Consider the following 26,972-nt stretch of genomic DNA (forward strand, 5'->3'; position numbering starts at 1 on the left):
TTTTCTTTTGGAAATATTTGAATTTATTTTTATTTGATTTATTTGATTTGACGATGCAATTTAACATAGTTCTGTAGTTATGTCCTGTTAGTTTTTGCTTTGGTCATAGATCCTTGAGCTAAACTGTAAGAGCAACTTACCAGCTAAAGGGTATTTAAACACGTGCCAGAACACATAAGATATCATTGTTTGCAGATGACATACTTGTGTTTGAGTAATCAGTTAACATCTGAATTTCTCTTTTCTTGTTCCTAAAAAATTACAAAAAAGAAACAGAAACAAATAATAATCATAAATTACCTTACATGTCTACCCAATTTTGAAAGGAAATAATATACAATTACTTAAAGCTTTCACTTTCTTCTGCTAGGTTTACGATATGTATTAATTTATTCCCTGAGTGAGTAAAGCCTTAGAAAGTTGAATCCTGAAATTTGAACTTGTGCCGACACAGTTTCACAATGCAATAGATGATTAAAATGGGTACCTTGGGACCTTCATTATCTCTCCCAAGTAAAGTCTTAAAAATAGATTTTCCTTTGGGAAAAAGCAAGGCTTTTCATAAAAAAAACTTTATGTACCAAAAATTAACTCATCCGGCGATCTGTTGCCCTTAGCAAAAAGTTAGCGTTTTTTGCGAAACAAAGACTTCCCAAAGAGTCTTCCCTATTGTCCAGGGGTCTTGTACTGTGATGTGCTGCTATACTGTTGATCCGGTGAGATATTAATCCTCCTCACGTTTAGCTCCGCAGCAAATGCTCTAGCCTTCTGGTAAAAGAAGAGAGAGAGCTCCCGGTCTATTAGGAAGTTGTGGTAGATGGTGGCGAGGCGGGTGCACAGCTGCAGCTGAGACCTCTTGTTGCCAAGATCCATGGCTGCAGCTAGAGCTAGGTGGTAGTAGCCTGCAGCATCAAATGGGTCCTGTAGAGATAACAGCAAAATTAACAGTCCCTTAAAAAAGTGTAATTTAGTGACATTGTTCATTGTATTTCATTCAAAATGCTTGGTACTTGACTAGTGACATAATAGCCAGGACTTAACACATACAGTACTTATGACTTTGAAATATATAATGATGTTCCATCTTTCGCAGATTACATGAATTTCACTAGACATGATCTCTAATTTTGTGATCCATGACACAGGTGTGGCGTTTTTGTAGCTGTTGACCACACAGCATTCCAAGGAAAATAACTATTGGTTTTCTCGTCCTGAGGAAACAATTATATATCGCAAGATAACAAAAATAACTTGTGATCTCTAGATATCAAACCGCCTGGGGTCACAGTAACCTGTGTAACAGCAATGAGATCTTGCAAAAGCACTTTCTTTTTCTTTCTCAACCTTCAATTTCTTCCCCCCTCCATGTCCCTTGTTGAGCTCCATAGACTTCTGCTTTCGTTCATAAACTCAAGTCAGTAAATATGTTATAAAATAGAAACCAGGTGACTCTTTGGAGTACCGACGACCAGCTTGGAAGCTAACAAGACAATAGAACTGTTTACTACATAGCCACTAAACTAGAAACTAGAATTCTCCTTTGTGCATCCCTTCTTTTGCTTCTCTAATAAAGCTGTGTGCATGTTTAAGCGGCCACAAGTTGTATGTTAGCTAGCAACGTTCAGCACTGAAAACTTCCTGATCCTTGGCCATCAGAAAGTACAAACCCACGATATTTTTGAGGATCAGGAACCGTTGCTCAGGAACTATATGTAGGCCATGGTTCCTCTGATGGAAACAACAACAACATTACATGTCTATCATTGAACCCCTTACCTTCAGGTCATAGAATATGATGTCCCCCAGTGTCTGGTACACCCGGACATAATACAGTGTTTCCTCATCAAACAGCAGAGGTGTTGGACAGAGGGTCAGGGTTTTCAAGTAATAGTGTTCAGCCAGTTCATACTGGTCCAGACAGTGGTACAGAGAGGCCAGACGATGGTTAGCCACTCGCTCATTCAGATGCTCACCTGTATGTACAACCAAACACAGTTATTCGGTTATAGCACATGACTTCAGACCATCAGGATATGTCTAAGTTCAGTCCGTCCATGTACGACTTAAGTTCAAAGAAACAAATACTAATTTTGATTTATTTCATAGTGATATGTATGGTTCTCAGAGTAAGGTTTCTAATGTTTGTGGTCACCAAATTTCATACTTTCACACAAGAAATCAAATGTTATTTAATGGGCATGAAATTTGCTGAGCACATTCCTGGTCCCTCGAGGATGAATCACTTATGAACTTTCCTCTGGCATTAAATATCTCATAATCTATTTTATGGATTGCCATTCAATCTGTTGAGCACCTGTTCTAACCGAACCCTTTAGAATTTATTTTCGCACCACCGGCAGGATAAACTTTACATTTGAATCTCCACTGATGGCAATTCTTTGTAAAAATCAGTATGTTGTTTATTCCTGAACTTTACTGTTGTGGACTGTTAATGGATTTTAGTGGTGATTTGATGGAGGTCCTTCTCACCTAGGATTCAAGTAAAATCCAGTCACAGTGGCTCATCTAGGACCATCATACTACGTATCTAGGTCATTAATCAGCGATTGCAGTGTGACATGCAGTACCAAATATCAGCTGATAACTTGCTTCATTCATTATTCCTTCTAAGTTGGTCTATTTTGTGAATTATCACAGGTGGATGAGAGTAATTGGTGTCATGCTTTTAATAAAGGGCCAATAACAATCCTAAACTAACATATAGAAAATTCTAAACTTTGTGTTGGAGGTTTTGCCGTACCCAGAGTGATACTGAGGTCCAGTGCAGTCTGAGCAAACTCCACAGCTTCCTCATACAGCTTGAGACTGAGCATCAGTTCAGTCAACTTATTACACAACCTCAGCCTGGAACGGACACTGCTGCTCTTCACCGCGATTGGCAAAGCGCGGTCCTACATGGTGGATTACACAGACATGCACAGGATATTATAATAGGTTTAATGGATAACTCCACCATCATTCCTAACAATAGTAGTAATACTGTCATGGCACAAAAGGCTTAAGGCTGCTTAAAATGACCTGTAATTAATGGCTAAAATGTTTCTACTAAAGTGTTTTATTCAGACTATACCCTGTAGAAGGTGATAGCCTTGTCCCGGTCCTGGCTGCTGTTGAAGAAAATGTCTCCTGCAGCTTCCAGAAGTTGCAGGATGAACTTGGTGTCACCTGTACTCAGAGCTACATCCTGAGCAACCTGACAATGCCATCAACGAAAATACAGAGTTTTAGTTTATATTTTAAAGACAGCACAACATTGAAGCTAACTGAGCAGCTGCTTAGGGTCCTATAGCCACAAGAGGGCACACAAAACACAAAAAACACAAAAAGTCTAACCCTAACCCTAACCCTAACTTTGGGGTGGAATTACACCCCAGGGTTGATGGGTGTAATTGGCTCACATGGTAATTTAATCATAATCTTCACACGTACAACAGTTCAGAGTAATATAATAACCATTTTTAGTGTTTCTTTTTAATACAAATACTGTTTTCATTCACTATTTATTAGCTTATTTTTCGGTCACTGATAAACTGCCAATATTGAAGCTCAACACTTCCTCTGGATTTTTCAAATCGAATGCCTACCAGAAAAAGGAGGGATTATGTATTTAAAACACATTGACATTTAACAGATCACGTTTAAGTTTCAAAAATGTGGTAGATTGTGCTTCAACATGTAATAGTTGTGATGTCTACGCAGCTGTTCTCAGACCTGAACATAAAGGTCCACCAGTTCCGTCTGGTCCACCAGGTTGTAGATTTTCCCCGCTTGCAGCCAGCCGTAAGCCTCCTTCTCCCTGCAGCCAAGGTCGATGAAAATACCCAAACTGCTCTTGGTGTATTCGAGAGCCATCCTGTTTGCTCTGATAAAACATAAAAAAAAACTTTGATTAGTCCTGCTGTACCAAACTTTAAAGTAATCATTAACACATTTCAACTAACACCTGAGGTGATCTAATTTTCAAAAAGGTTGCATTTTGTTTTTACATTTGTCCCACTTCAGAAGAAACTGTACACAAATCCAACTAAATATATAGTGGCTATGCTTACACTTGTATATACCTTGCTACAAAGAAATACAAAAAAACCCAATGTATTTTGCTGTTCTATTGGAAAAGTCATCTCTGAAATGGGCAAATTAGAGGTATATATATAATGGTATATCAGACCAATTCCAGCTCCACACACACACACACACACACACACACACACACACACACACACACACACACAGACACACACACACACACACACACACACACACACACACACACACACACACACACACACACACACACCGTTCTGTGCCCAGAGTGAGGTAGAGCTGGCCGATGGCTTCCAGTGCATCTCCCTCCTGTACCCTGTCTCCTGAGTGATTCAGGAGCTGCACCTGGTGCTGGCTGTAGATAATACACTGGGCCTGGTCTGGACTCTCAAACCCATACAGATGGCACAGGTGTTTGGTTGCAGTGAGCTGACCTGGCAATGAGTAACAGTCCAGTTCAGTTCATGGAAAACAGCAAAACTAATAAAATAGCACACCATACAAAACAGAACAAGTGTAAGCGTGTGACTTACATACTTACTGTCTATTAGGTTGGCATTGATAGCAAGAAGCAGAGCCCATTCATAGCATCCTTTACCAAAGTCCATCTGGTGCTGCTTCACATAGTGCTGTCCCAGCTCCAGCAGCACTGTGATGAAATTAGCTTCATGACCTTCTTCATCCAGCTCAGAGAAGAGCTGCACAGCCTCAGTCAGGTGTCTATGCGCTAGTCCTTTAGCTCCAGCCTTCAGACATAACAGCCCTTCATGAGTAAAAAGAAGCACAGTCATCTCACAGAACTGAAGTCCATTGGAAGAATCATGTGTTAAGAAGCATGCTATCTTACCTAAGTTAGCCTGAGCTACAGCCCAGTTTGGCATGTCCTCATACTCTTGGCAGATGTCAACGGCAGCTTGGTAGCTCTCTGTCGCCCTCCGGAGGTCACCAATGCATCGAAGTGCCACCCCACGCATGTTGAGGACCACACCTTTGCATTAAATTAAACACATTTACTTTTACTGTTATGAAAAAGCCTGTTTTTAAAAGTTGGCCAATTTGTTAGTAAAGAGCAGCACATGTTAACACTTAAATATAGGAGTGGAAATAATCCACAAATCATTATAATTTGGTTGGAAGTTGAACCAGGAAGAAGCCTTGCAAAATCAAAAATAACTGTTAGGTAATAACTTTAATCTTCAACTTTTTCATTTCCACAAAAGGAACTTTTTCAGGGACCCAGCAATCTGACCTGAGGAACCAGTGTCTAAATGTAGTTTTTCTACTTTTATTTTCTACATCCTTGGACAATAAACAAGTCCCTGCTCTAGGTGTAGTCCTTGCATGTCAGGGAACTCATTCATAGAAAGCACTGATTGCCACTAGTATCAATCTTAAGACTAGCTTAGTTTGCTAGCAAGTTAGTTCACTAGACTGCTAGTCTCAGATGACAAGAGAAACTAAATTTGTGTATTTGACTTAAGTCAAAATAGAAGTCAGTGGCTGGTTCCTGGACCAGGGCTTCTGAAACAATACATAATAATGTAATTTTTTAAATACATATAGAAACCCACAGACCTTCCTGAGGGGTAGTGCAGTGTTCTGGCATGGAAGCTAGAACAGAGTCCAGGATATCCAGAGCAACATCTGGCTGATTATTGTCAATGTGAAGCCATGCCAGCCAGATGAGGGCACTGTTTCTTTCTGGGACCGACATGGGGAATCGCTGTGAGGGTGGATTGTTGTTGATGAGAATATGCATATGGCAGATAGAGTGTCCAACCATTCTGTGCTTGCAAAAGAGTTGGCTGAGACAAACAGTAAGACGATGGCCCAAAACATGGTGTTCATCACTTCCTACTCCTTGGATTTTGATAGAAGAGAGGGCTTGGCGTAAATATGGAGCCACTTGAGGTGGAATGGTAGCTTCCTGTTCTGTGATCCCATACAGTCTGTTGACATTGTCCAAACCTAGAACCATGCTGCTAAGGCAGTCTGTCAGTGTAGTAGAGGGCTGCAGAGAAGCTCTCCTGGCTGAACTAATACTGAGGTGAGGAAGTCGGAGTTCACTGTAGAGCCTTCCCAGGGTGAGGTATTCATGACTTGGAGAGATGCCCCAAGGTCTTTGAACTTCAGCACAAAGAACAAGTAGTCTCTCAAGGTAAGGAATAACTCGCACACCCTCATCACGAGTCCAGTGGTGCTTCGCCAAAAGATGACAAGCCCGGACTTCTGCCATTTTGTTGTGAGAAAGAACAGCTTTCTTGAGGATGTACTTAAGAGCAGTGTTGTCCTCTAAGCAATCCAGGCAGTCTGGGATTCCCAATAGCAGGGCAACAAGTCGCTCTGTCATAGCAAAGAAACTTTCAGTATTTTTCTGCAAAAGGTATATGGCAACCAGTTTGGAGTAGATGTTGGCTAGCAACCTGAGATCCGTGAAGCCTTCTCGTGGCACACTGAGGGCTTCCTCAAAGTAAACCCGGGCCTGGCTGAACTTTGACCTCCCAGCACAGAGCTTACCCAACAGAAAGCACAAACGAGTCTGCGCCCAAAAGAGTTGCTTCTTCCTGGCTGTTTCCCTAGCAACACCCAGGAAGGCAATCAGCTCGTCCTCGTCCGAGTGACCGATGAAGGTGGAGGAAATGAGGAGTTCAGAACTCAGTCCATACAGGATGCCAAACTCTATTTTGTAGTCTTGCTCCTCCAAAAAAGAGAAGAGGGGAATGAAGTTCTCAGTGTTGTTGTTTCCTTCTACAACTGGGTGAACAGTGAAACAGGGAGGGCGGAGTTCTTTTGCTTCTGTTGACTGGGCGGAGTCCTCTAGAGTCACTACGGAATCTGCCGATGAATCTTGTCCTTGATCAAGAATCCTCTGTATATTTATCTTCAGGTCAGTCTGTTCAGTATCCACTTTGCTTGAAGAGTTGACTGAAAAACAATAATCATAGATAACAATCATAAAACACAGAGGAGACTACGTAGATGCTAAAATAAAAAAAACACATTTACTGTAGGTGGCAATACTTACATAATGTTTTTTTCTCAGAGTCTTGGTTACTGATCATATCTGAGATCGAAAGACACACAGAAAGAAACACAAAGAAAGTGAATGAGAAAGAATGTCCAAAACAACAGCATTGGTCAGTTGGGTACTTGAAAAGGTCCTTATGACACTTTTCTGTCTGGAAGAAATATTGTGATTGTGATTTTGTTACAACAAAGCAATACCTAGTTTGGGGTGGATGGTTGGATCAACCAATCTAACACAATAGACCCCTATTTGTTTCCTGTCTCCAACTGATAGGTCAACTGTGTGTTTTTTTAACAATGACTAAAAAGTTTCCCTCACATGAACCAAGTAGTTTTTGTAGTCTCAACTGAGTAATGCTGATTAGCAAATGTTAGCATGCTAACACGCTAAACTAAGATGCTGAACATGATAAGTTACCTGCTTACTGTTATTGTGAGCATGTTAGCATGTACAGCCTTGCAGAGCTGCTAGCATGGCTGTAGACACTAAGTCTTTTTGGTAATGACAACATCTTTTTTCGTTCTGTTTGGATAACTTGTTGGATTTTTGCACACATGACAAAAATCTGTATAAATCCTAGTGACCTGTGAGTCCTTTTGTCTCACCCAGTTTGTAGTTATGTCCAGTATCATTTTGAGATTTCTTCTTTAGTAAGGCAGTTGTTTCCTCTATGACTTTGTCCTCTTGCAGACTGAAGAATGTCCCTTCCTCTCCGTCCAAAAAAATATCTGTTGAGCTGGAAGAGTGACAAGAACAGAACAAGATATTTTAATATACTCTATAGTAAAATATTTGAACACAGGCTAACACAGTAATATCGGTTATGCACTCACTCGTAAATGTCAGCGGACGGTTTTACCAGGCTCGTCTTGACCAGACCCACTTCTCCTGTTGCCTCCTTCCTCCCTGTGAACCACTCAAAACATGACACCAGAAGTCCCACAATGTTGATGCGATCACCGGCTGCCATGCTCAGCTCATCTGGGCCCTCAGCATCATACTCCATTGTGGCCAGACAGGTTCCTCTTGCTGAACAAAGGAGGGAATTTAAAATGAGACTAGAAATCTGCTAATGCACTTTTAGTAGACATTGACCAAAAAAATATCACTGGGGAATTTATACTCATACTTCATTTTTATTATGGTGTCATCAAACACTTTTAACTGATGCTTTTTAAATGTTCCCATTTTTGATTGATGTCTGTCATTCCACTATGATTATAATCATAATCAGGGCGTGATTATTCCTAATAAATGAGTAACAGATCAAAAGATATTTACACATTTAATTAAAAAATATATACTTTTCATTCTGGGGGACATTTTCCTCCTTCCATATTAACTGCATGTACTTGTACTTGACCCCTCAAAAATGTCAACCGTAGAACTGGGACTGTTAACTGTTTTTGTACACTCTGTTTGCATGTGACGTGAATACATATTCTACAGGTATGTGCACACAATATAATATATACTGTATATGTATTTTAGTTAAAGTGGCTATTGAAATATAATTACCGGTAATGAAAGACAATGAAATTGCATTTAAAATGGAAACGCTGAAAGAAGTTCATCTTTAAGTTGAATCACTAAACTTAGTGGAAGTGTCTATTTAAATATAAGCCCTGAGTAAGTTCAATTATCAGTTGAAGTGAACGTTCTGAAATGATTTGACGATTCAGCTGAAGTTCAAGCACTGAAAGGAGTTAAAATCGTAAGTGATAAAAATTATTATTAAGTGGAGATCCTGAAATAAATACCAGTTCAAATGTGTAAACTGTAAAATGTCTGTTGAAATGTTAACTGAGGTATAAACAGTAGAGGTTGTGTGACGTTTTTTCTTTTTACTCAATGTGAGACCTGAAAGAATTTGAAGTGTCAGTTGACGTGTAAATGTAATATAGTAATATATTAAAGCAGTTGAAGTGAAAAAAATTCACATCTAACCACTGAAAGCAGTGGAATTTTTTGTGGAAGAGTAACCGTTGAAAACAAAAAAGGCAACATTTCTAAAAAAACTGAATTAAGTTGAAGTGTCAATTTAATTACAAGCCCTCAATATAAAAGATTAGAATGTTAACACATAATTCACACTCATATTTTTTCTCATTTATAGATATATTTCTGACTTTTTTTCTGGGTGAAACTATCGTCAATAAACTTAACTGCACTCACCAAACTGCAGAGGGAAGTCACAGGAGGGTTTCCCATCACCAACTAAAATGCTCTCTGCACAGGATTTTAGAAACCATCTGTGGAGAGATGTGATCATGTGAGCACCTCATATCTTTTACTGTATGGTCACAAACACTTGTATAAAAGTGTATCAAGCAAGTCCACACAGCCCCGTGTGACTTACTGATAAAAAGGGATGACCGGCTCCAGAGCAGGTTTGGGTGCAGTGCCACGGCCTCCATCAGCCAGGCAGAGGACGGTCCATCCTGAGCCCAGGAAGGGAGGCTCAAACTGGGCTATGTCTCCTTGCTCCAGGTACAGGTCACCTCCAGAGGTGGAGCTGTCAAACATCTGGTTGGTAGTACAACTAGCAAACAATGAACCTGAGGACAGAGAAGGAGAGTGTGCATGTGAAATGTCATTTTTCAGTTGCATATTATTTACTAGATCAGGTAGATCAAGAGGTAATTATTGCTGCAAAAACTGACTTTAGAGTAGTTATTTTTGCATTAAGCATGTTATGATCGCCACATACTTAACAAAAACCATAACATCAATAGGAAATCAAAACATAGCAGAATTGAAAATATTGTTTAGAAGTTGCTGCAACTCAAAAATAGAGATTAGAATTTTAACAAATGCAACTGCTGTTGAGTTTAGCTTTACTCCTATTATACTAATGGTGTTGCCTCTCAAATTTAAGGCTGTATTTTGCATAATATATGTGAATGGAAGTTCACTCTCGACTTACCAGTGTGGTATAAAATAATGTTAACTCTTCAAAAGTATTTTTTTGTGTTAATCCCAATTTGTGATACTTTGTGATAGTCACAGTCTCGACTAATAGTGATTATCATCAGATATTTATTTTTCAGCTCTTTGTAACACAAGATAAGACAGATACGGCCTATAAGGTGCAGTAATGTAATCACCAGAATTACATTTCCCCCCCCCCCCCCCCCGAGGGTTCTGATGATGCAAGCAGCTAAAACGCTCCAATCAAAGAGTCAGTCAACGTGACTTCCTAGTCATTTCCAAAACGCCAGTGTGAACATGAACCAAACCAGCATTAAAAGGCAACAATGTGTCTCCCTTACACACCAGAAGTAACATTTGTGTAATGCTGTCACCTACCTTCCTGCATGAGGATGCCTTTGTAGATCAGGTTAAGAGTGTCTTCCTGAATGGAGACCTCAATTGCGATGTCCTCCTCCAAAGAGCTTAGCCAAAACTTCTGGTCAAACAACAGGTTCTCCATACACCGACCCAGAAAACCTGGAGGAGAGGAGGCCAAACGTGATGTGATTTATGAATCCGCTCATATTTTAAACTGTAACCACTGGCATAATTTTTACTAGTATCAGCAATAGTAGCATTAGGAGACTTGCCCAGTACATCATGGCTCAGAAAGCTGCAATTTAAATAGCTAAATAACCATAATATATTATAATAAAATGATTATGTTTTTCACTTTTGCCTTATTGCAAATAAATACCTAATGTGTAATATGTGGTGAACTTCCATATTTCCTCAAATGTTTTGAATGTCACAAAAATAACATTTTCTTCACTGTTGATGGAGATCAGATGAGTAGACAGTTCCTATAGACAGAGAAAAGAACAAGCTTTAATACTTTAAATTGACTTTTCTTTTGTGATGGTCAAAGGTTTCTTAAAGAAATATTTATACATGTGAATCTAATTTATTTTTTCAAGCTACACCTTTAAGTAGTGTAATATATATATATATATATATATATATATATATATATATATATATATATATATATATATATATATATATATCTTTTTTTTAAATTGTAATATTTGGTCCTTCAGCTTTTCTTTGCACTGATGTGTGTAGTGTCAAAATTACACAATTAACCAATAATTTCCATTACTGAACAGAATTTCCTGAAACGACACATAGAAGTTGCGTATTTATTCATATTAAAGAAAACAAACATGAAACATTTGGATTATATTTAGATCTTTTTTTATGATGAAATTGAATCAGTCCACAACCAAATACTCTCAATGAAGGATGAAACTAACTAAATATACCAAAAGAATATTGAGCTGTAACGATTAGTCGACTAATCAATAATTCAACTGACTATTTTAATAACAAACTAACAATTAAAGTAATTGTTCATGAAACAATAGCACAAAATGCTGTTTTCAGTCTCTCAAATATGAATATTTCTGACGAAACAAGACATTTAAAGATATGACCGTGGACTTTGAGAAGGATTAATATTTTTCACAATTTTCTGACATTTTTACCAAAACGATGAATCAATTTAACGAGAAAAGAATCGCCGCATTAATCGATATTTAAAATAATCGTTAGTCGCAGCCCTAAAAGGATAGTTTAATTATGTTTGAGTTGCTTGAATTCTGTCTGCTTGATTGCAGCACTGTAAAGCAATCACACACACAGCTTTTACAATATGATTCATTCATAAATTATGGAGGAAGTGGATTTTTATACAGATTAAAATGCCAGGGGCTCAATATAGGCCACGTGTGTGTGTGTGTGTGTGTGTGTGTGTGTGTGTGTGTGTGTGTGTGTGTGTGTGTGTCATGAGCTGTACCATGAACAGAGCGTTGACCTCGGTGCTGTCAACTTGCAGAATGCGCAGTTTTCCTCTCAGCATTTCCTGCGACTCCTCGTCTGCAGGAAGACGGTCAGGACCCCTGACCACATCCAGCAGCACCGGCAGAGCTGAACACACAACACACCATGTTAAAATGTTCCACTCCTTACATATCCTGTTCACAGAATCTTTAATATTCACATTTTTAAGGGATGTTTATCAAAACATTGTTTGTTTATGTTGTAGATGAAAAGTTTTCAGGTATCACCTGATCCGTTTCCTTTGCCTTTCATTGCCATAACAATTTAAATTTAATTTAAACTCATATAACTTCTGTCTCAGTAAACCTGCATTAAACATACATCTGCATGAGAAGAGTCATTTGTTTTTTTCCTAATACATGATGATGACACATCCTATCTTGTTAATGTTTGCTTTAAAAAAAAAGAATGAGCTCAGCCGTTTCCGCTGCTGTGGTAAAAACACTTAACTGGTGTAATAAAACAATATTAGATAATTATTAATATTCAGGATCCAGTTTTACAATAAAGGTACCTTTTTTAAAATACAAATAAAAACTGAATATACAGGACTGTCTCAGAAAATTAGAATATTGTGATAAAGTTCTTTATTTTCTGTAATGCAATTAAAAAAACAAAAATGTCATGCATTCTGGATTCATTACAAATCAACTGAAATATTGCAAGCCTTTTATTATTTTAATATTGCTGATTATGGCTTACAGCTTAAGAAAACTCAAAAATCCTATCTCAAAAAATTAGAATAGTTCCTCAGACCAAGTAAAAAAAAAAGATTTATAACAGCAAAACAAAATCAAACATTTGAAAATGTCCATTAATGCACTCAGTACTTGGTTGGGAATCCTTTTGCACGGATTACTGCATCAATGCGGCGTGGCATGGAGGCAATCAGCCTGTGGCATTGCTGAGGTGTTATGGATGCCCAGGATGCTTCAATAGCGGCCTTTAGCTCATTAGCATTGTTGGGTCTAGTGTCTTTCAGCTTCTTCTTCACAATACGCCACATATTCTCTATGGGGTTCAGGTCAGGGGAATTGGCAGGCCAATCGAGGACAGTAATGCCATGGTCAGTACACCAGTTACTGGTGGTTTTGGCACTGTGGGCAGGTGCCAGATCATGCTGGAAAATGAATTCCTCATCTCCATAGAGCTTTTCAGCAGATGGAAGCATGTAGTGCTCTAAAATCTCTTGGTACACAGCTGCATTTACTCTGGGCTTGATGAAACACAGTGGACCAACACCAGCAGCTGACATGGCTCCCCAAACCATCACTGACTGTGGGAACTTCACACTGGATTTCAAGCAACTTGGATTTTGCTCCTCTCCAGCCTTTCTCCAGACTCTGGCGCCTTGACTTCCAAATGAAATACAAAACTTGCTTTCGTCTGAAAAGAGGACTTTGGACCACTCTGCAACTGTCCAGTGCTTCTTTTCCATAGCCCAAGTCAGACGCTTCTTCCGTTGTCTTGAGTTCAGAAGTGGCTTGACCATGGGAATACGGCTATTGTAGCCCATTTCCCGGACATGTCTGTGAACAGTGGCTTTTGATACCTGGACTCCAGCTTCAGTCCACTGTCTTTGAAGCTCCCCCAAATCCTGGAAGCGACTCTTCTTCACAATGCTGTTAAGGCTGCGGTCATCTCTCTTGGTTGTGCAGCGTTTCCTGCCACATTTCCCCCTTCCAACAGACTTTTTGTGGATGTGCTTTGAAACTGCACTCTGTGAACAGTTTGCTCTTTGAGACATTTCTTTTTGTGTCTTATCCTCCTGATGGAGGGTGTCAATGATGGTCCTCTGGACAGCAGTCAGATCAGCAGTCTTCCCCATACTTGTGATTTAGTTTACTGAACCAAGCTGAGTGTTTTTCAAGGCTCAGGAAACCCTTGCAGGTGTTTTGAGTTAATTAGACGATTCAAGTGATTCGTTGAACACCCTACTAGTATACTTTTTCATGATATTCTAATATTTAGAGATAGGATATTTGAGTTTTCTTAAGCTGTATGCCATAATCAGCAATATTAAAATAATAAAAGGCTTGCAATATTTCAGTTGATTTGTAATGAATCCAGAATGTATGACATTTTTGTTTTTTTAATTGCATTACAGAAAATAAAGAACTTTATCACAATATTCTAATTTTCTGAGACAGTCCTGTAATAGTGTTTCGAGAAGAGCAAGTGTCACCTAATTATTTTAGCTGTAGAAGTTTAAGGACATTATTAAAAAAAAAAATATATATATATATATATATATATATAAACTAACGATAAGCATCACGTTTCTGGCAATTAACATTATTGTTATGTGGTGACTATGATGAATGCTTAGATGGCTGTTTTCAACATTAAGACCAATCCATGCAATTAAAACTCTCATCTTGTGATCTCAGTCGATGATGACAATGTGTGACTTAACAGATTAATAAGTGACTTCAGAGGAACTCACAGGTTCAAGGTATAAACCACTTAAAATTCTCTCACATGACTTTCCAATGAGGTCGCTTTAGTTTTACACACATCATGTGTTCTCTTGTGACTCGTCGAGGGTGGCGGTTCTACTAAAGGCAATACTTTATGATGAATTTATTTACTCGTACAATATCCTCTCCAACATAACTGCAAGGGGCCACTATCAGGAGTTCAGTGGCCCCTTGTTTGTTTTTATGATACACATAGAACATTTGATAATAAACATTAAGAGTCTTCTTAGTTTAGCAAGTTAACATGCTAACATTTGCTAATCAGCACAGTTTTGATATGAAATAAAAAGAGAAAAAAGTTTTTGATGGTGGTGTGAAATGAAAAGGTAGAAGTTGATAAAAGTCATTAGGATTTATCTTCTGGGCAACATCTGGGCAACATGCACATCTGTACACAATGAATCCAATACGTGTTATTTGGTCGTGTCTAGTTGGGTTTAAGGTTAGGCTAAGTATTCGGTAAGTTAGAGTTTTCGCACACCTAGTGTTACCATCTAGGCACAACAAAGAAGAACGAAAAAAACGTTACCTGTTGGGAAGTTTTCCTCACATATTGACACAGTTCTCTGTAGACTTGCAACATCTCTGGAGAAACCACGCACTGTAAAAAAAACAAAAACATGAAGAAACAGAGGTAACCAAAATTGCAAGTGGCTTACTTATATTTTAAGCACAGAACTCGTGTGGCTGATTTGTCTTCTTCAAATGGGAAGCCAATGACACAAGCCCTCAAACAGACCCAACTCTCCCCTTTTACTCAATATGGCATCCGATACATTTATTTCCAATACAGGAAATAAACCCAAACACTACGGACTGAATTGACATAATACAGTATATAGACAGTGACATCACAACTGGTTTGGAGCCAATCATGGTCCATTATGCAAGTTACACAACTTGTGGGAACTTGAAGCCTGCAGTACACACAACATTTTGCGTCCAGCACTTTTTGAATATTCATACATTCTGGATTTTTCAATGAGCGAGAAGAATGGGGTGGATTTTTGAGATTTTTTAAACGAGATAATTGAACCTTATTGACTTTTATTATTCAAAGTACAGTATAGTACAGTACAGTCAAAAAACACTGCTGTCTTATAATCTTCACATGGGGCTGATCTATCTGTGTTCACTGGGGCACTAATGTTAACAGGGGGCTGCAGTCCGTGTAACGTTACGTTAATTTGTTTATTGGACTAAATCCAAAGTGGCAGAAACTAGAAAACGACCCATATATTCTCTCATGTTCCCGGTGGCGGCGCAGTCAGGAGAGCAGCCCGCCGGGGGAGGAGAGAGGTCGGCCGAGCCGGCACTTCGCTAACTGCTAACTGAAGCTACGCCGTTTCCCGGGGCTGCCGACAGCTCTTCACTCAGCAAAACAGCCTCCTGGCAGCTGTGAGGATGAAGCAAGGTGGTGCGGCTGGTTTTGTACTTTCAGCAACTTTGAATGTAATCCAATAAACAAACTATAAAACAGACACGGAACATGGCTATAACATTTACAAGCGGCTATACAGCTATACTCTTCTCCCATGGACAGACTGGTGCTACAGTGACTCACTATATTTTAAACACGTTCTCTTCACCTAATGTTTCATATTTTATACACATTGCTTTCTGCTGTTATACCAAGTTATACCACCTCTAGAGGAACAAGTGGTATTACAGACTGGACGGAGCGGGGCTAGTAGTTAGCATGCTAATTTCAGTAGATATCTCTGTAACACAACACATAAACGTCTTTGACATAATGTCAACACTGTTAAGTCTTCACATTCTGTTTATAATGTTAGGTAATTGATTTAATGTTTTAAGTTAAAATTATGGCATATCTTACACATTGAACCTTTAAAAATGACCAAATCACATGAAAGCCATATTTTTATTTGTAACTTATTTTATTTTATTATTAGGGTGGATATTCAGGGATGGTAGTGGAGATAATTGTAATCTATCAATTAATCTATTATCCTATTAAAACAAAAAAGTATCAACAACGGTTTTCTTTTGAAATAATTTTATATAAATATTACATAACGTCTTTTAAAAGTTGGTATATTGAAAAGATAACATCACATTATATCGCTGCTATTGTAGAAGTATTATAATATTAGTAGAGATACCAATTCTGCTGTGTCGGTTTGATTTCTCCGCCACCTCCCGGTGCTGTTGGCCGTCTGTAGAGATCTTTCTCCCGTACCGGCGGCTGCCGGTGTCTCGGTCCCACCTGGCCGACATGTCCAATACAACAGTCCCGCGTCCCCGTCTCCCGGTGATCAGTCAACACCTCACCATCACATGCTCTGAACGGTGCGGCCAACTAAACTTCTCTCCCAGTATAAGAGACAGGAGTGTCAAGCTGACCCCAGTAACCGTCATGGTGTTTCTTTTCAAAATAAAAGTCCCATTGACAAAAACGTTTGACCTCAACTGACCTGCACAAGTTTTACTGTGAGTAGGTTTCTCCAAACTAATGAATATTTAGATTTAGGTAAACATTATTACATTCACAGGTTTGCATCTTATTTTTTGAGAAGGAGTTTGTTTAATAATGCTAATAATAATAATAATTATATATTTGATGATTTAGGATTTGAAAAAACTACATTTTTCGGTAAATTTTCAGTAGCCCTACATAATGAATATCTGCTTTGTAATGCTTGTTAATAGAGTCTGTTTTATTATAATTAGTAATTAATAATAATAATAATAATAATAATAATAATAATAATAATAATAATAACAATAATAATAATAATAATAAAAATTGTAAATCCAATTGATTTATACCTTGGTTTGGGAAATATATCCTAAAAGAAATGAATGAACAGTTTACTCATTAGATAGATGTATATGTAATATTATTACGAATACTATATTAGTTTTTTATTTTATTTAGCCTACTAATTTATCTGTGTATGTATAACATTTAATTTTAAAAACATAATTCTGTATGCATTTTTGTAACTAATTTATTGGGGGTTTGCATTGATGGAAATGGATATTCTGGCATCATTAATTGTTTTATTTACTTAATTTAATATTATTTTGTCATTTTATTTACATATTCCTATCTTTGTTTATTGGTTTATTTATCAGTATCTCTTACTCAGCATACACAACTGGCTATGAATTTGATCTTATTAATGTGTTACAATCAGATTTCTGGCAACAGCAGTAATATGTCGGAGTGGCATAGAAAATGTATATTGTAAATGTTATTGAGTTACAATACAAACATTACTCTCTTATTTTGAAGTGACATTCACTGAACTTCCTGTATTACTCAGGTTTACTCTTTGCTGTAATGCCCACTGCACTGACAGGCCTAAACCCTTATCACATTCATTACGTTTGTGTTATTAAGCCTACTTCTGTTTTTTTAATTCATTTTCTATTCATTACGCAGGCTGTATATCTGCATACCAATTCAAATAACAAGATCCATTCTTTATTTTTTCGTGAGATTCAAGTATGAAAAGTTCCTACAATCCCTCTTCAAATTTCAAGTGTACAGTTTTCAGGTTAATAATCACTCACTGAACAAATAAAGCTCCTTCCATTACCAAATCACTAAATGGGACAGAATGGGACACAGTGCTACGTTAAAGCCATGCGCTTTCATAAAGTCGAGCGAGAAATAAAAACCAAAGAACTCTCAATTTTCTTACACCCAAACTATGCCCGCGTGTGAGTTAGATTGCTTAATCCAGAGTGTGTGTTTTTCCCTCTAACATCCCAGGAACAGACTCAGCATTTCCTTTCTTCCAGTCAGTTCCTCTGTCAGTTCAGAATTGCAGCAGGAGTGTTGTTCTAAAACTAGAGCAACGCTCAGGAATTTATGACAGCATCTAACAGACAATCCCAGGGAAGAAGTCACAAGATGCATGATGGATCAGCACTTAAGTAATGCACATTCTGCAAGGTGTCATATAATACTTACTCATTTTATTACACTTTTACTCCACACACGCTGGTTGTCAGATGACTGAGTGGTGTAAAGTACACAAGTCTTTATATGCGAGTGTGAATCCCTGAAATAAATGCTACTCACACATTTAGTAACTTATTCAGAACATCATTGTAAAAAGCAAATAAGCGTATGGCGGAGATGATGGCGACTTTTGGAGAGAGTGAAGCGAGTGAAAAGAGGTGGCAACACTGCACAGGACACATTGCATTTGTTTCCACAAGGAGCAAGAGGCCTTCATCTTCCTGGGAGATCAGACCCAGTCGCAAACAGAAATGCATAGTAAAGGCAAGGCTTATAGCGAACCAATCTAAGTGGTGGTGGTGGTGTCATTATTCTACAGCCTTTACTTTGTGCAATCACTATTTAATTCATAAATATAAGTTAAAGTGAAAAACGCATCTTCTTCCCTTTGAATGTAGTTCACAGGTGTGTTTCAAGACATAAACAATTAAGTTAGAAGAAATGTGGGCTATTGGAGCAGTCTTGGTGCCAGAATCATCGCCTTTACATTTAATTATAACTTGAACCCCCTTATATAAAGGTTTATAAGTTCTAACTAATGATTACATTAATACATCATTGGCTCTATATTTAGATTACCAACATTTATAACTGTATTATTATCAAACAGAAACATGTGCAAACAAGATTCTTCACAACCCTACAACCCAAAAGTTATTTTATTAATGTATTATAATTGCTCTATAAAAGATGAGTAAATAATGTATAACCATTAGTTAAGCAATTTAGTTCCAACTTATATATCCTTTATAAACAGTGCCTTATTAGAAAGTAGTACCGCAATATTGATATAACTGTCACAGTTGGTTTCTTACTGTATACTCTAGAGGGCGCTACTTATGAAAATCGATATAAACTCTGCAGAATTCAGCCATTACTGCAACTCTTGTTGTGTATATGGGACTCTAGTCTCATCCGTTTACTGCTTTCAAAACAAAAGTCTAAAACGTCCAGTCAGTTGATTTACATGATAATGCTTTTGTTTTGAAGACAGATTCCTGCTACATCCGGCGTTACTCATGTAACTCTGACTAACCTAACTACTGTCTTTCAGCATCACCCAAACATTAGCTTGTTGAGTAGCTTTTAGCTAGCCAAACTATTCAAAAAAATAGAGCTCCTACCCAAGCAAATATATGAGTCGCAAAAGAAATCACAGCTTCGCTGAAACGAGCCTGTCTCCCGAACTCCAGGGCGCCTTCATGGAGCCTCCCGGGTCAGCGAGCCGAGCCGACGGAGATTTCCTGGAGCTGGAGCACGACGAGGAGCTGCTCTGCTCGGTCAGCGACATCACCGAACACCTCGGCAGAAACATCACCGTGGTGCTGGAGACAGCGCTGTCTGAGATCCGGAAAATGGTCAGCATCAGGATACGAGTCCTAAAAATGGAGCTACGTGAGAAAACTGAAGAAATTGAAGTGTTAAAGGCGAGACTAGATACAGTCCAGAGGGATGGTAGGGACACTTTCCCTGGCGTTACGACTATGGAGCAGTCTGCAGATGCTGGCTTCAAGAAACATGACTTTATCTCCGGCAACAAACACAATAGTGTGGACCCCAGGAGAGCCAAGGCTGTCATGCCTGGTGTGAAGAAGGAGAATATAGATGCTATTTGCGACTATCTAATGAAAGACAAGAACTCGAGAGGGTGTGCTGAAATGGACGGAGACCAGAGCAGCCAAGCCAGCAGCGACAGGGAGACTCGCCAAGATCCGATCGCGCACTCCCTCAACCTGTGGCCGGACAGCGGCATGGCTGGCTCCGGGCCTGGGCACGGAGACTCCGAGTCTACCACAGATGATCTCTTTAGTATGCTCCCCTCTGGCAGCAAACGGATGTATGACTACGAATGGATAGCACCTATGGAGTATTCTTCAGAACTGAAAGGTAAACACACAGGTGTGTGTGTGTGTGTGTGTGTGTGTGTGTGTGTGTGTGTGTGTGTGTGTGTGTGTGTGTGTGTGTGTGGAGGCACAGAGTTGTTACTACACAGTTTAGGGTACTATTGTGTGTGTGTGTGTGTGTGTGTGTGTGTGTGTGTGTGTGGAGGCACAGAGTTGTTACTACACAGTTTAGGGTACTATTTTGTGTGTGTGTGTGTGTGTGTGTGTGTGTGGAGGCACAGAGTTGTTACTACACAGTTTAGGGTACTATTGTGTGTGTGTGTGTGTGTGTGTGTGTGTGTGTGTGTGTGTGTGTGTGTGTGTGTGTGTGGAGGCACAGAGTTGTTACTACACAGTTTAGGGTACTATTTAAGCTATGGAAGACCATTACAGCCAGCAATATGGATGAAACGTTAGGAATTATAAATAAAAAAGAGAAGAAAATTGGTTCCAGACCCCCATAACCCATTAAGATAAGCGGTTTGATGAATTAAATCAAATTTATGTTATAATAAATATGTTTTGTTGTCTATGCAAGAAAAATTAAACCTGACCTCAACTCCGACGATAGTTAAAATTAAGTGAAACGTTTACTGTCTTATATATACTGTCTATGAGACAATGTAAAGTTGTAGATAGATAGGTAGATAGCTACTTTGTTAATCCAGGGAAAGGGAAATTCAGGCATCCAGTAGCTTAAAAGACACATGACATACAACATTACCCATCTACCCCCCCGTCCCGCCATTATAAATGTACAGTACAAATAACACTTAAAATACATTAAAAGTCAAATTAAGTGATAAGTGTTATAAATACAATAAAACTGTTATAAATACAAAGTGAAAGTAAAAGTACAGGCTGTTATGATTTGAAATTGAATTGAATTGAATCTGAATCCCCCTGCCATCACCAAGAGGTTTGTATACATCAGACAGATATTTTTCATACCTTTTTAATAGGGATGCACAATGTTTTTTTTTCAGACGATACTGATGCTTCTCATGGCTGATTGTATTTTAAAAAAGAAGTTTATAACCTGTAGTTTATGCACGTCTGAGGGTAAGATGACTCTCAGCGTGCTGCGCTTGTTCTTCTTTGCTGTGTATTGATGTGTGTACATGCTGCTCTCGTTAAGCCATTGAAAGCAATTTGGCTTCGTATTATCCGGCCATAATTTCATTATTGGTATAATACATAATGGTATAAATCTCCCTTTTTGGCCGATTATTTATCGGCAAATACAGAATACTGGATTTTTATATGATTTTTGCATCAAAGGATAAAGAACTTTTATTGGTCACTGGGTTAGTCAAAAATAGACGTTCTTGCCACTGTGACAAAATAAACGTTTTACGAGATCAAGTTTTATGGCGTCATATTTTTTCACAGTCATGAAGGAACCCGAGTGCGAGACCACCCCGACTGGTGAGACAGAGGATGAAGAGGATGACGAGGAAGATGAGTCGCCGAGGAGGGAGGGGGGGGGACTGGAGCAGGCCCAGACCCCGCTGTCACACGTCCAGCCCTCTGAGTTCTCCATGGAGCCCCAGAGCTCTTCAGGGGAGGGAGGGAGTCCCCTGGAGGGCAACACCGACAGGCCTGTAGCAGGTGGGTAAGAATGGGGGGGGGGGAAGGAAGGGTAAATGGACTGCTTTTATATAGCGCTCTTCTAGTCTTAGCCACCACTCAAAGCACTTTACAACACAAGCCAGCATTCACCTATTCACACACACGCATTCATACACCGGTGGCAGAGGCTGCCATACAAGGTGCCACCTGCTCATCAGGAGCGATAAACATTCACACGCACACACACTCACAATTGAGAGCAATTTGGGGTTCAATATCTTGCCCAAGGACACATCAACATGTAGACTGCAGGGGCTGGGGATCGAACCGCTGACCTTCTGATTGATGCGCCCCTTAATGGTGGTCCACATAACAAAAACAAGATAGAGATTGAAAAATGTTGGTGTGAGCAAAAGATGGATTAATGACAAACTCTGATACGTCCTTTGTAAGAGTTTTTACGTTCTTTACACTTTTTGATGATTTGAGGTAGGCATCTTTATTAAACGGCAGCTAAAATATTAAGCTTTAATGGGCTGTTATTGGCCGATTAAAATAATGTTTGTTTGTGGTTTCAGGCCAGCAGTTCCCCGGCCATACCTATATCTGCTCTCTGTGTGGAACCTTCTGCCCTGACTCTTTGTTCCTAGAGGAACACGTCAAACTGATACACTCGGACACTGCGGGTGCCCAGGCTCTCCAGGTCCTGCAGTCTACCTGCTCAGCGGCACCCGCCATGGGAGACGGCAGCAGTGACTCCAGGAGGGGCGAAGGGGTGCAGAACGAGGACGACACAGGAGAAGGGGCTGGTGCCGGCGTCGGGCGAGGTGGGGGTCCTGTGAAAAAGGAGATTAAAATCGAAGGGGGGTACGAGTGCGGGGACTGTGGCCGCCATTTTAACTACCTTGGCAACCTGCGGCAGCATCAGCGTATCCACACCGGAGAGAAGCCATTCATGTGTCCAGAGTGCGGGGAGAGGTTCCGCCACGCAGCACGTTTAAAAAGCCACAGGCTGGTGCACAGCGGGGCCCAGAGTCCCTTCCCCTGCCCCCAGTGCGGGAAAGGTTTCTCAGTGCTATCTGGACTCAAGAGACACCAACGGGTGCACACCGGCGAGAGCCCGTACGCCTGTCCACAGTGCGGCAGGCGTTTTAAAGAGCTGGGGAACCTGTACACCCACCAGAGGATCCACAGCGGGGCTACGCCCTACTGCTGCCAGCAGTGTGGGCGCAGCTTCCGCCACCTGGGAACTTACAAGAGCCACCGGTGCACCCCTGCACAGTAGCCAGCCCAACACTTTTTCTGATACTGAGACATGTGTGTCAAAGACAGGATACGGTGCTGAGACTCTGAGGCGTGTGTCTTCATTGCTTCATTGCTCTGTGTTGACACTGAGGGGAGGCGCAGGTCATGCGGAGAACAGGGCTGGTGTCACGAGACGCCGTCCAAGCTTTCATGTTCTGTCACATTCATGACATTTCACACCTGCATCAGGCATCGAGAAAAGCTGCGTCATTGAGCTCGAGTTGCCTCGGAAACAACAGTTTGACAAAGTCAAACTCGAGGTCTACATCACATGGACTCCTTATCAGCCGACGGAGTTTGCTCAGTTGAACTGTAGATATTCAAACTTTCTATTTTATCAGAGGACTTTATGGACTTCTTATCCTTGTTAGTAGAACAGTTTGGAAGGTACATTATTATCTACAGTTCCATGAAAACAGAGCAAATTCCCTCCGCTGACAGATGACCGCTCTTCTTAAAAAAAACAGTATCAGAGGTCGTCAGGCATCACGTGGAGCCTGTAAGAGGTGATGTTTCACTGGATGGCATCAGTGCAGAGGCTCATAAAAAGACTATACCAGTGTTTTAGCATGTTTTAGCCCATTTACTATCATTTGTGTATACATGAAAGAATTCTTCGTGGTTGTTACAACTTGGGTTTGTAGTTCGCAGACTCATTTCCTGCTTTAATGTTGACCTGCTGCACTTACTGTAGTTGTGAACACAGTTTCTACTCACTTTGTTTGACCTCCAAATAAAGTGGTTCAGATAATCTGGATGAACTGTTGGCTCGTTACCCAAGTTGTAATTAACCGTAATTATCCTTCATCTATTTTCTGAAGCATATTTCAGTATTAAAATCCGCTTGAAGAGATTTGAAGCTGGCTTGAGATAGGTAATTAGTCAATGCAAACATTATTTGATGTAATTACATTGTCGCTCAGTAGCCAGGTTTCGCCATTGTTATCGTTTTTAAGCTTTTAAAACTTGTTTGCGATATTTTAAGATATTTTTTTAGAATTTCCGGCGTTTCAAATCTTAAAGTTTTTAAACTTTCAAATTGTATTTATTTAACTCAATATCACAATTTGCCTCAGGAGGCTTTTGGCCTTAGACCCCTGCAGTGGTTTTTTCTTTACATTTTCAATTTGCGCATAAAGGCATTTTATTTTTCATCTTAATCTTTTCTGAATATAAGATTTTTTACAACATTATGACCACCTGGAATGAAACAATTAAAGACCAACTGATCAGCTTGATGAACATGGAAGGAAAACGCTATTTCTTGTTTGCATGTACTAGGTCAGAGGTCTTCCGGTTGACTCGTTTGAATGACGAATACAGACTACCGCCGCCTGCTGATGTGGAGAGTTATTGCTACTCGCGCAGGCGCAGTACGTTCGTGGTCGTTGCGGTGTGTTCAATTGTATCGGAGAACCTACGGTGGCCTTCTGGTAACGTAAAAATGTGAAAGGCCCTCTCTAGAGTTAGAGTTTCTTCATTCTGGGCAACTGTAGTAACATGGCGGACTCCGTGGAAGACGTAGATACGAAGGACTCACTTAATGCTGACTGGATTACCTATCTCAAATACATTTCAGTGCTCTGCAGTATTTCAGGAATGGCTGCCAGTTAAAAACATTAAAAACATGACTGAACGCTGGTACGAATGGAAGATGGTCGAGAGTAAACTTTTGAGATTTGAAGAGACATGGCTGGCGTATATGATTCAAATAAAAGTTACTATTGAGAACATTTCACACTGATACACATGGTTCAAGCACAACAGGAAGTGTTGAGTATATCTAAGAGTTTGAATCCATTCATTCATGTGCGCCTTAACCTGCTGAGCCTCCAGAACACACAGCCATCACCTCACTCTGTGGTGATGGATGGATCTGAGTAGTGGGATACCAGCACCCCCATGTGGACTGATTGTGTAACTACAACAAGATATCTTCTTGGTCATACTGCTGGCTGTCTTTTATCATGACACTGCTTGGTGCTATGTGTAGAGCAGGAAGTGCATCATATATTTTTTAACCAGTGTAATGTATGATACAGCCTATATAAAAAAAACATAACGAAATTTAACATCCCAAGCGTGACATGTGTTACTCAATTGATCCAATTCAGTGAAAGCCCATTAAAGAAAATGGACTTAAGCTTTTCTGTAAAATGAGATTTATGTCTTAGCACTTGTGTGGAAGACTAAAAGCAAGAAGACAACTTTTCCAAACCTGTGAAACTGAAACGCTAACCATTGACACTGCTTTCTAATAAACAGTTGTCTTAACGTCATGACTGAGTGTTTGTTTTTTTATTTAACAGTGGTGTAATGTAACCAAGAACATATCCTCAAGTACACTTACAGTAAGTACAATACTTAAGTACAATACTTGATGTATGTGAGTATTTCCATATGGCCACTCTATACTTGCTCTAATTGTCAGAAATAAGCTTTACTTTTTACATCATTACATTCCATATATATTACTTTTCAAATTAATAGTATAATACATTGTAGTTTTGTGAATTAGCTCACTTGCTACAACATTAAAATGATATTACATTAATAATACTAATCTAATTTTATCATATATAATTATATAACTGACATAATAATTATAAAGTTTTATTTAAAACACTATTCTGTGGCAGTAGTTTGGCATGATTTTAAAACATGCTGTTGTATTTTTAGGAAACCTTTTAGCAGACTGAAACTTCCTCAAGTCTGCATTAAGTGTTGTTAAGGCCCTGTCACACATATCCGTATGACAGAAACATATGCTGGTGTATACGAAATATCGGCAATAGGTTGATAGAAATTAAGGGTAAGTTGTGATCGTTTGAAGGATGCAGACGATACGCCGAACACGGCAGACATACAGCCCTGTCACACAGTTCCATATGGCAGAAACATGCCGGCGTATATGAAAAGTAGCTCAAAATTTGTCAGAGTCCAAATACGTCCAACTTTTCCATAGCGGTGTTGTAGCTGACGCATATGTAACCGATGTATAAATGATAACATGTTTTATATTTCACAAACATCCATTTGTTCATATTTTGTTGTAATAATACTCCTTTTTGTATATTTATTTCGAGGAGTCTTATTTTGTTAAATATGCTTTTATTTTTGATATTTCTGAAACCGACACTTTCTGGGGGTGCGCGCCACTTTTCTGGAGACTGTTGGAGGTTCCGCTGAAGAGAGGTCAAAAAAACCCTGACTGTGATGTTACCGTATGATGATGACTTTAATGTGTTTCTTCTATTTCAACGGTAAACGGCTACATATACATAACGAATACATAACAAATTATTATACATATGTCCAACATATTGATAGCGTATCACTTACTTACACAAAACGTATCAGAGCGTCTGGCCAACGGAGCTGGAAAAGTACCATTTGGTTCACGTCATGCTGATGCTGGGGAATGGCTAAAATGTACTCGCAGCCTCTCAGCATCCTCCATGCTCTCTGATGATGGGTTGATGCATTCATCAAGTAAGGATGAGCTACTCACAGTGACCCTATATACTATATTCAAACCCCAATAAGCTACTACTTGTACCTTACCTTATATCAACGTACACCAGCGTGTTGCCGATATTTTGTATACGCCATATTTTTGTATATCTTATGCATTCGTTGGTCATTCGTCTGATACATTTTGTATTAGTAAGTGATACTCTATCAATAGGTTAGACATGCGTATCTGTATATGTTCACTTTTCCGATCCGATGAAAAGTTTGACGTATTTGGACTCTGACAAATTTTCATATATGCCGGCATACGTTTCTGCCATACGGATATGTGTGACAGGGCCTTTAGATTTGTG

The 26,972-nt window shown here is 39.3% G+C and overlaps 2 protein-coding genes across 4 annotated transcripts; one reads left to right on the forward strand and one right to left on the reverse strand.

Annotated features, from left to right (window-relative positions):
- Positions 1–19,611, reverse strand: sh3tc1 (SH3 domain and tetratricopeptide repeats 1). 2 transcript variants are annotated; one of them, XM_029455068.1, is made up of 20 exons: positions 19,510–19,611; positions 16,515–16,716; positions 14,918–14,989; positions 11,865–11,995; positions 10,764–10,869; positions 10,403–10,543; positions 9,453–9,651; positions 9,269–9,345; positions 7,927–8,122; positions 7,699–7,829; positions 7,091–7,129; positions 5,641–6,990; positions 4,913–5,053; positions 4,607–4,828; positions 4,319–4,499; positions 3,733–3,883; positions 3,092–3,214; positions 2,762–2,912; positions 1,777–1,973; positions 1–921 (listed from the first exon to the last, which is right to left on the reverse strand). In XM_029455068.1, the coding sequence occupies exons 2-20, from the start codon at positions 16,627–16,629 to the stop codon at positions 667–669; spliced, it is 3,978 nt and encodes a 1,325-aa protein (XP_029310928.1). In that variant the 5' UTR covers positions 16,630–16,716; positions 19,510–19,611; the 3' UTR covers positions 1–666. The 2 variants fall into 2 exon arrangements, with proteins under 2 accessions (XP_029310928.1, XP_029310927.1); XM_029455067.1 differs by lacking the exon at positions 19,510–19,611 and having other exon boundaries at positions 16,515–16,901.
- znf16l (zinc finger protein 16 like) lies at positions 19,413–25,404 on the forward strand. Of its 2 annotated transcripts, none has more exons than XM_029455069.1 (3): positions 19,413–20,272; positions 21,661–21,879; positions 22,419–25,404. In XM_029455069.1, exons 1-3 carry the CDS (start codon positions 19,522–19,524, stop codon positions 23,123–23,125), a joined length of 1,677 nt encoding a protein of 558 aa, XP_029310929.1. In that variant the 5' UTR covers positions 19,413–19,521; the 3' UTR covers positions 23,126–25,404. The 2 variants fall into 2 exon arrangements, with proteins under 2 accessions (XP_029310929.1, XP_029310930.1); XM_029455070.1 differs by having other exon boundaries at positions 22,491–25,404.
- Positions 25,405–26,972: the final 1,568 nt, after the last annotated feature.

Source organism: Cottoperca gobio, chromosome 18 (assembly GCF_900634415.1).
Source record: "Cottoperca gobio chromosome 18, fCotGob3.1, whole genome shotgun sequence".
In the NCBI taxonomy this organism is placed as follows: domain Eukaryota; kingdom Metazoa; phylum Chordata; class Actinopteri; order Perciformes; family Bovichtidae; genus Cottoperca; species Cottoperca gobio.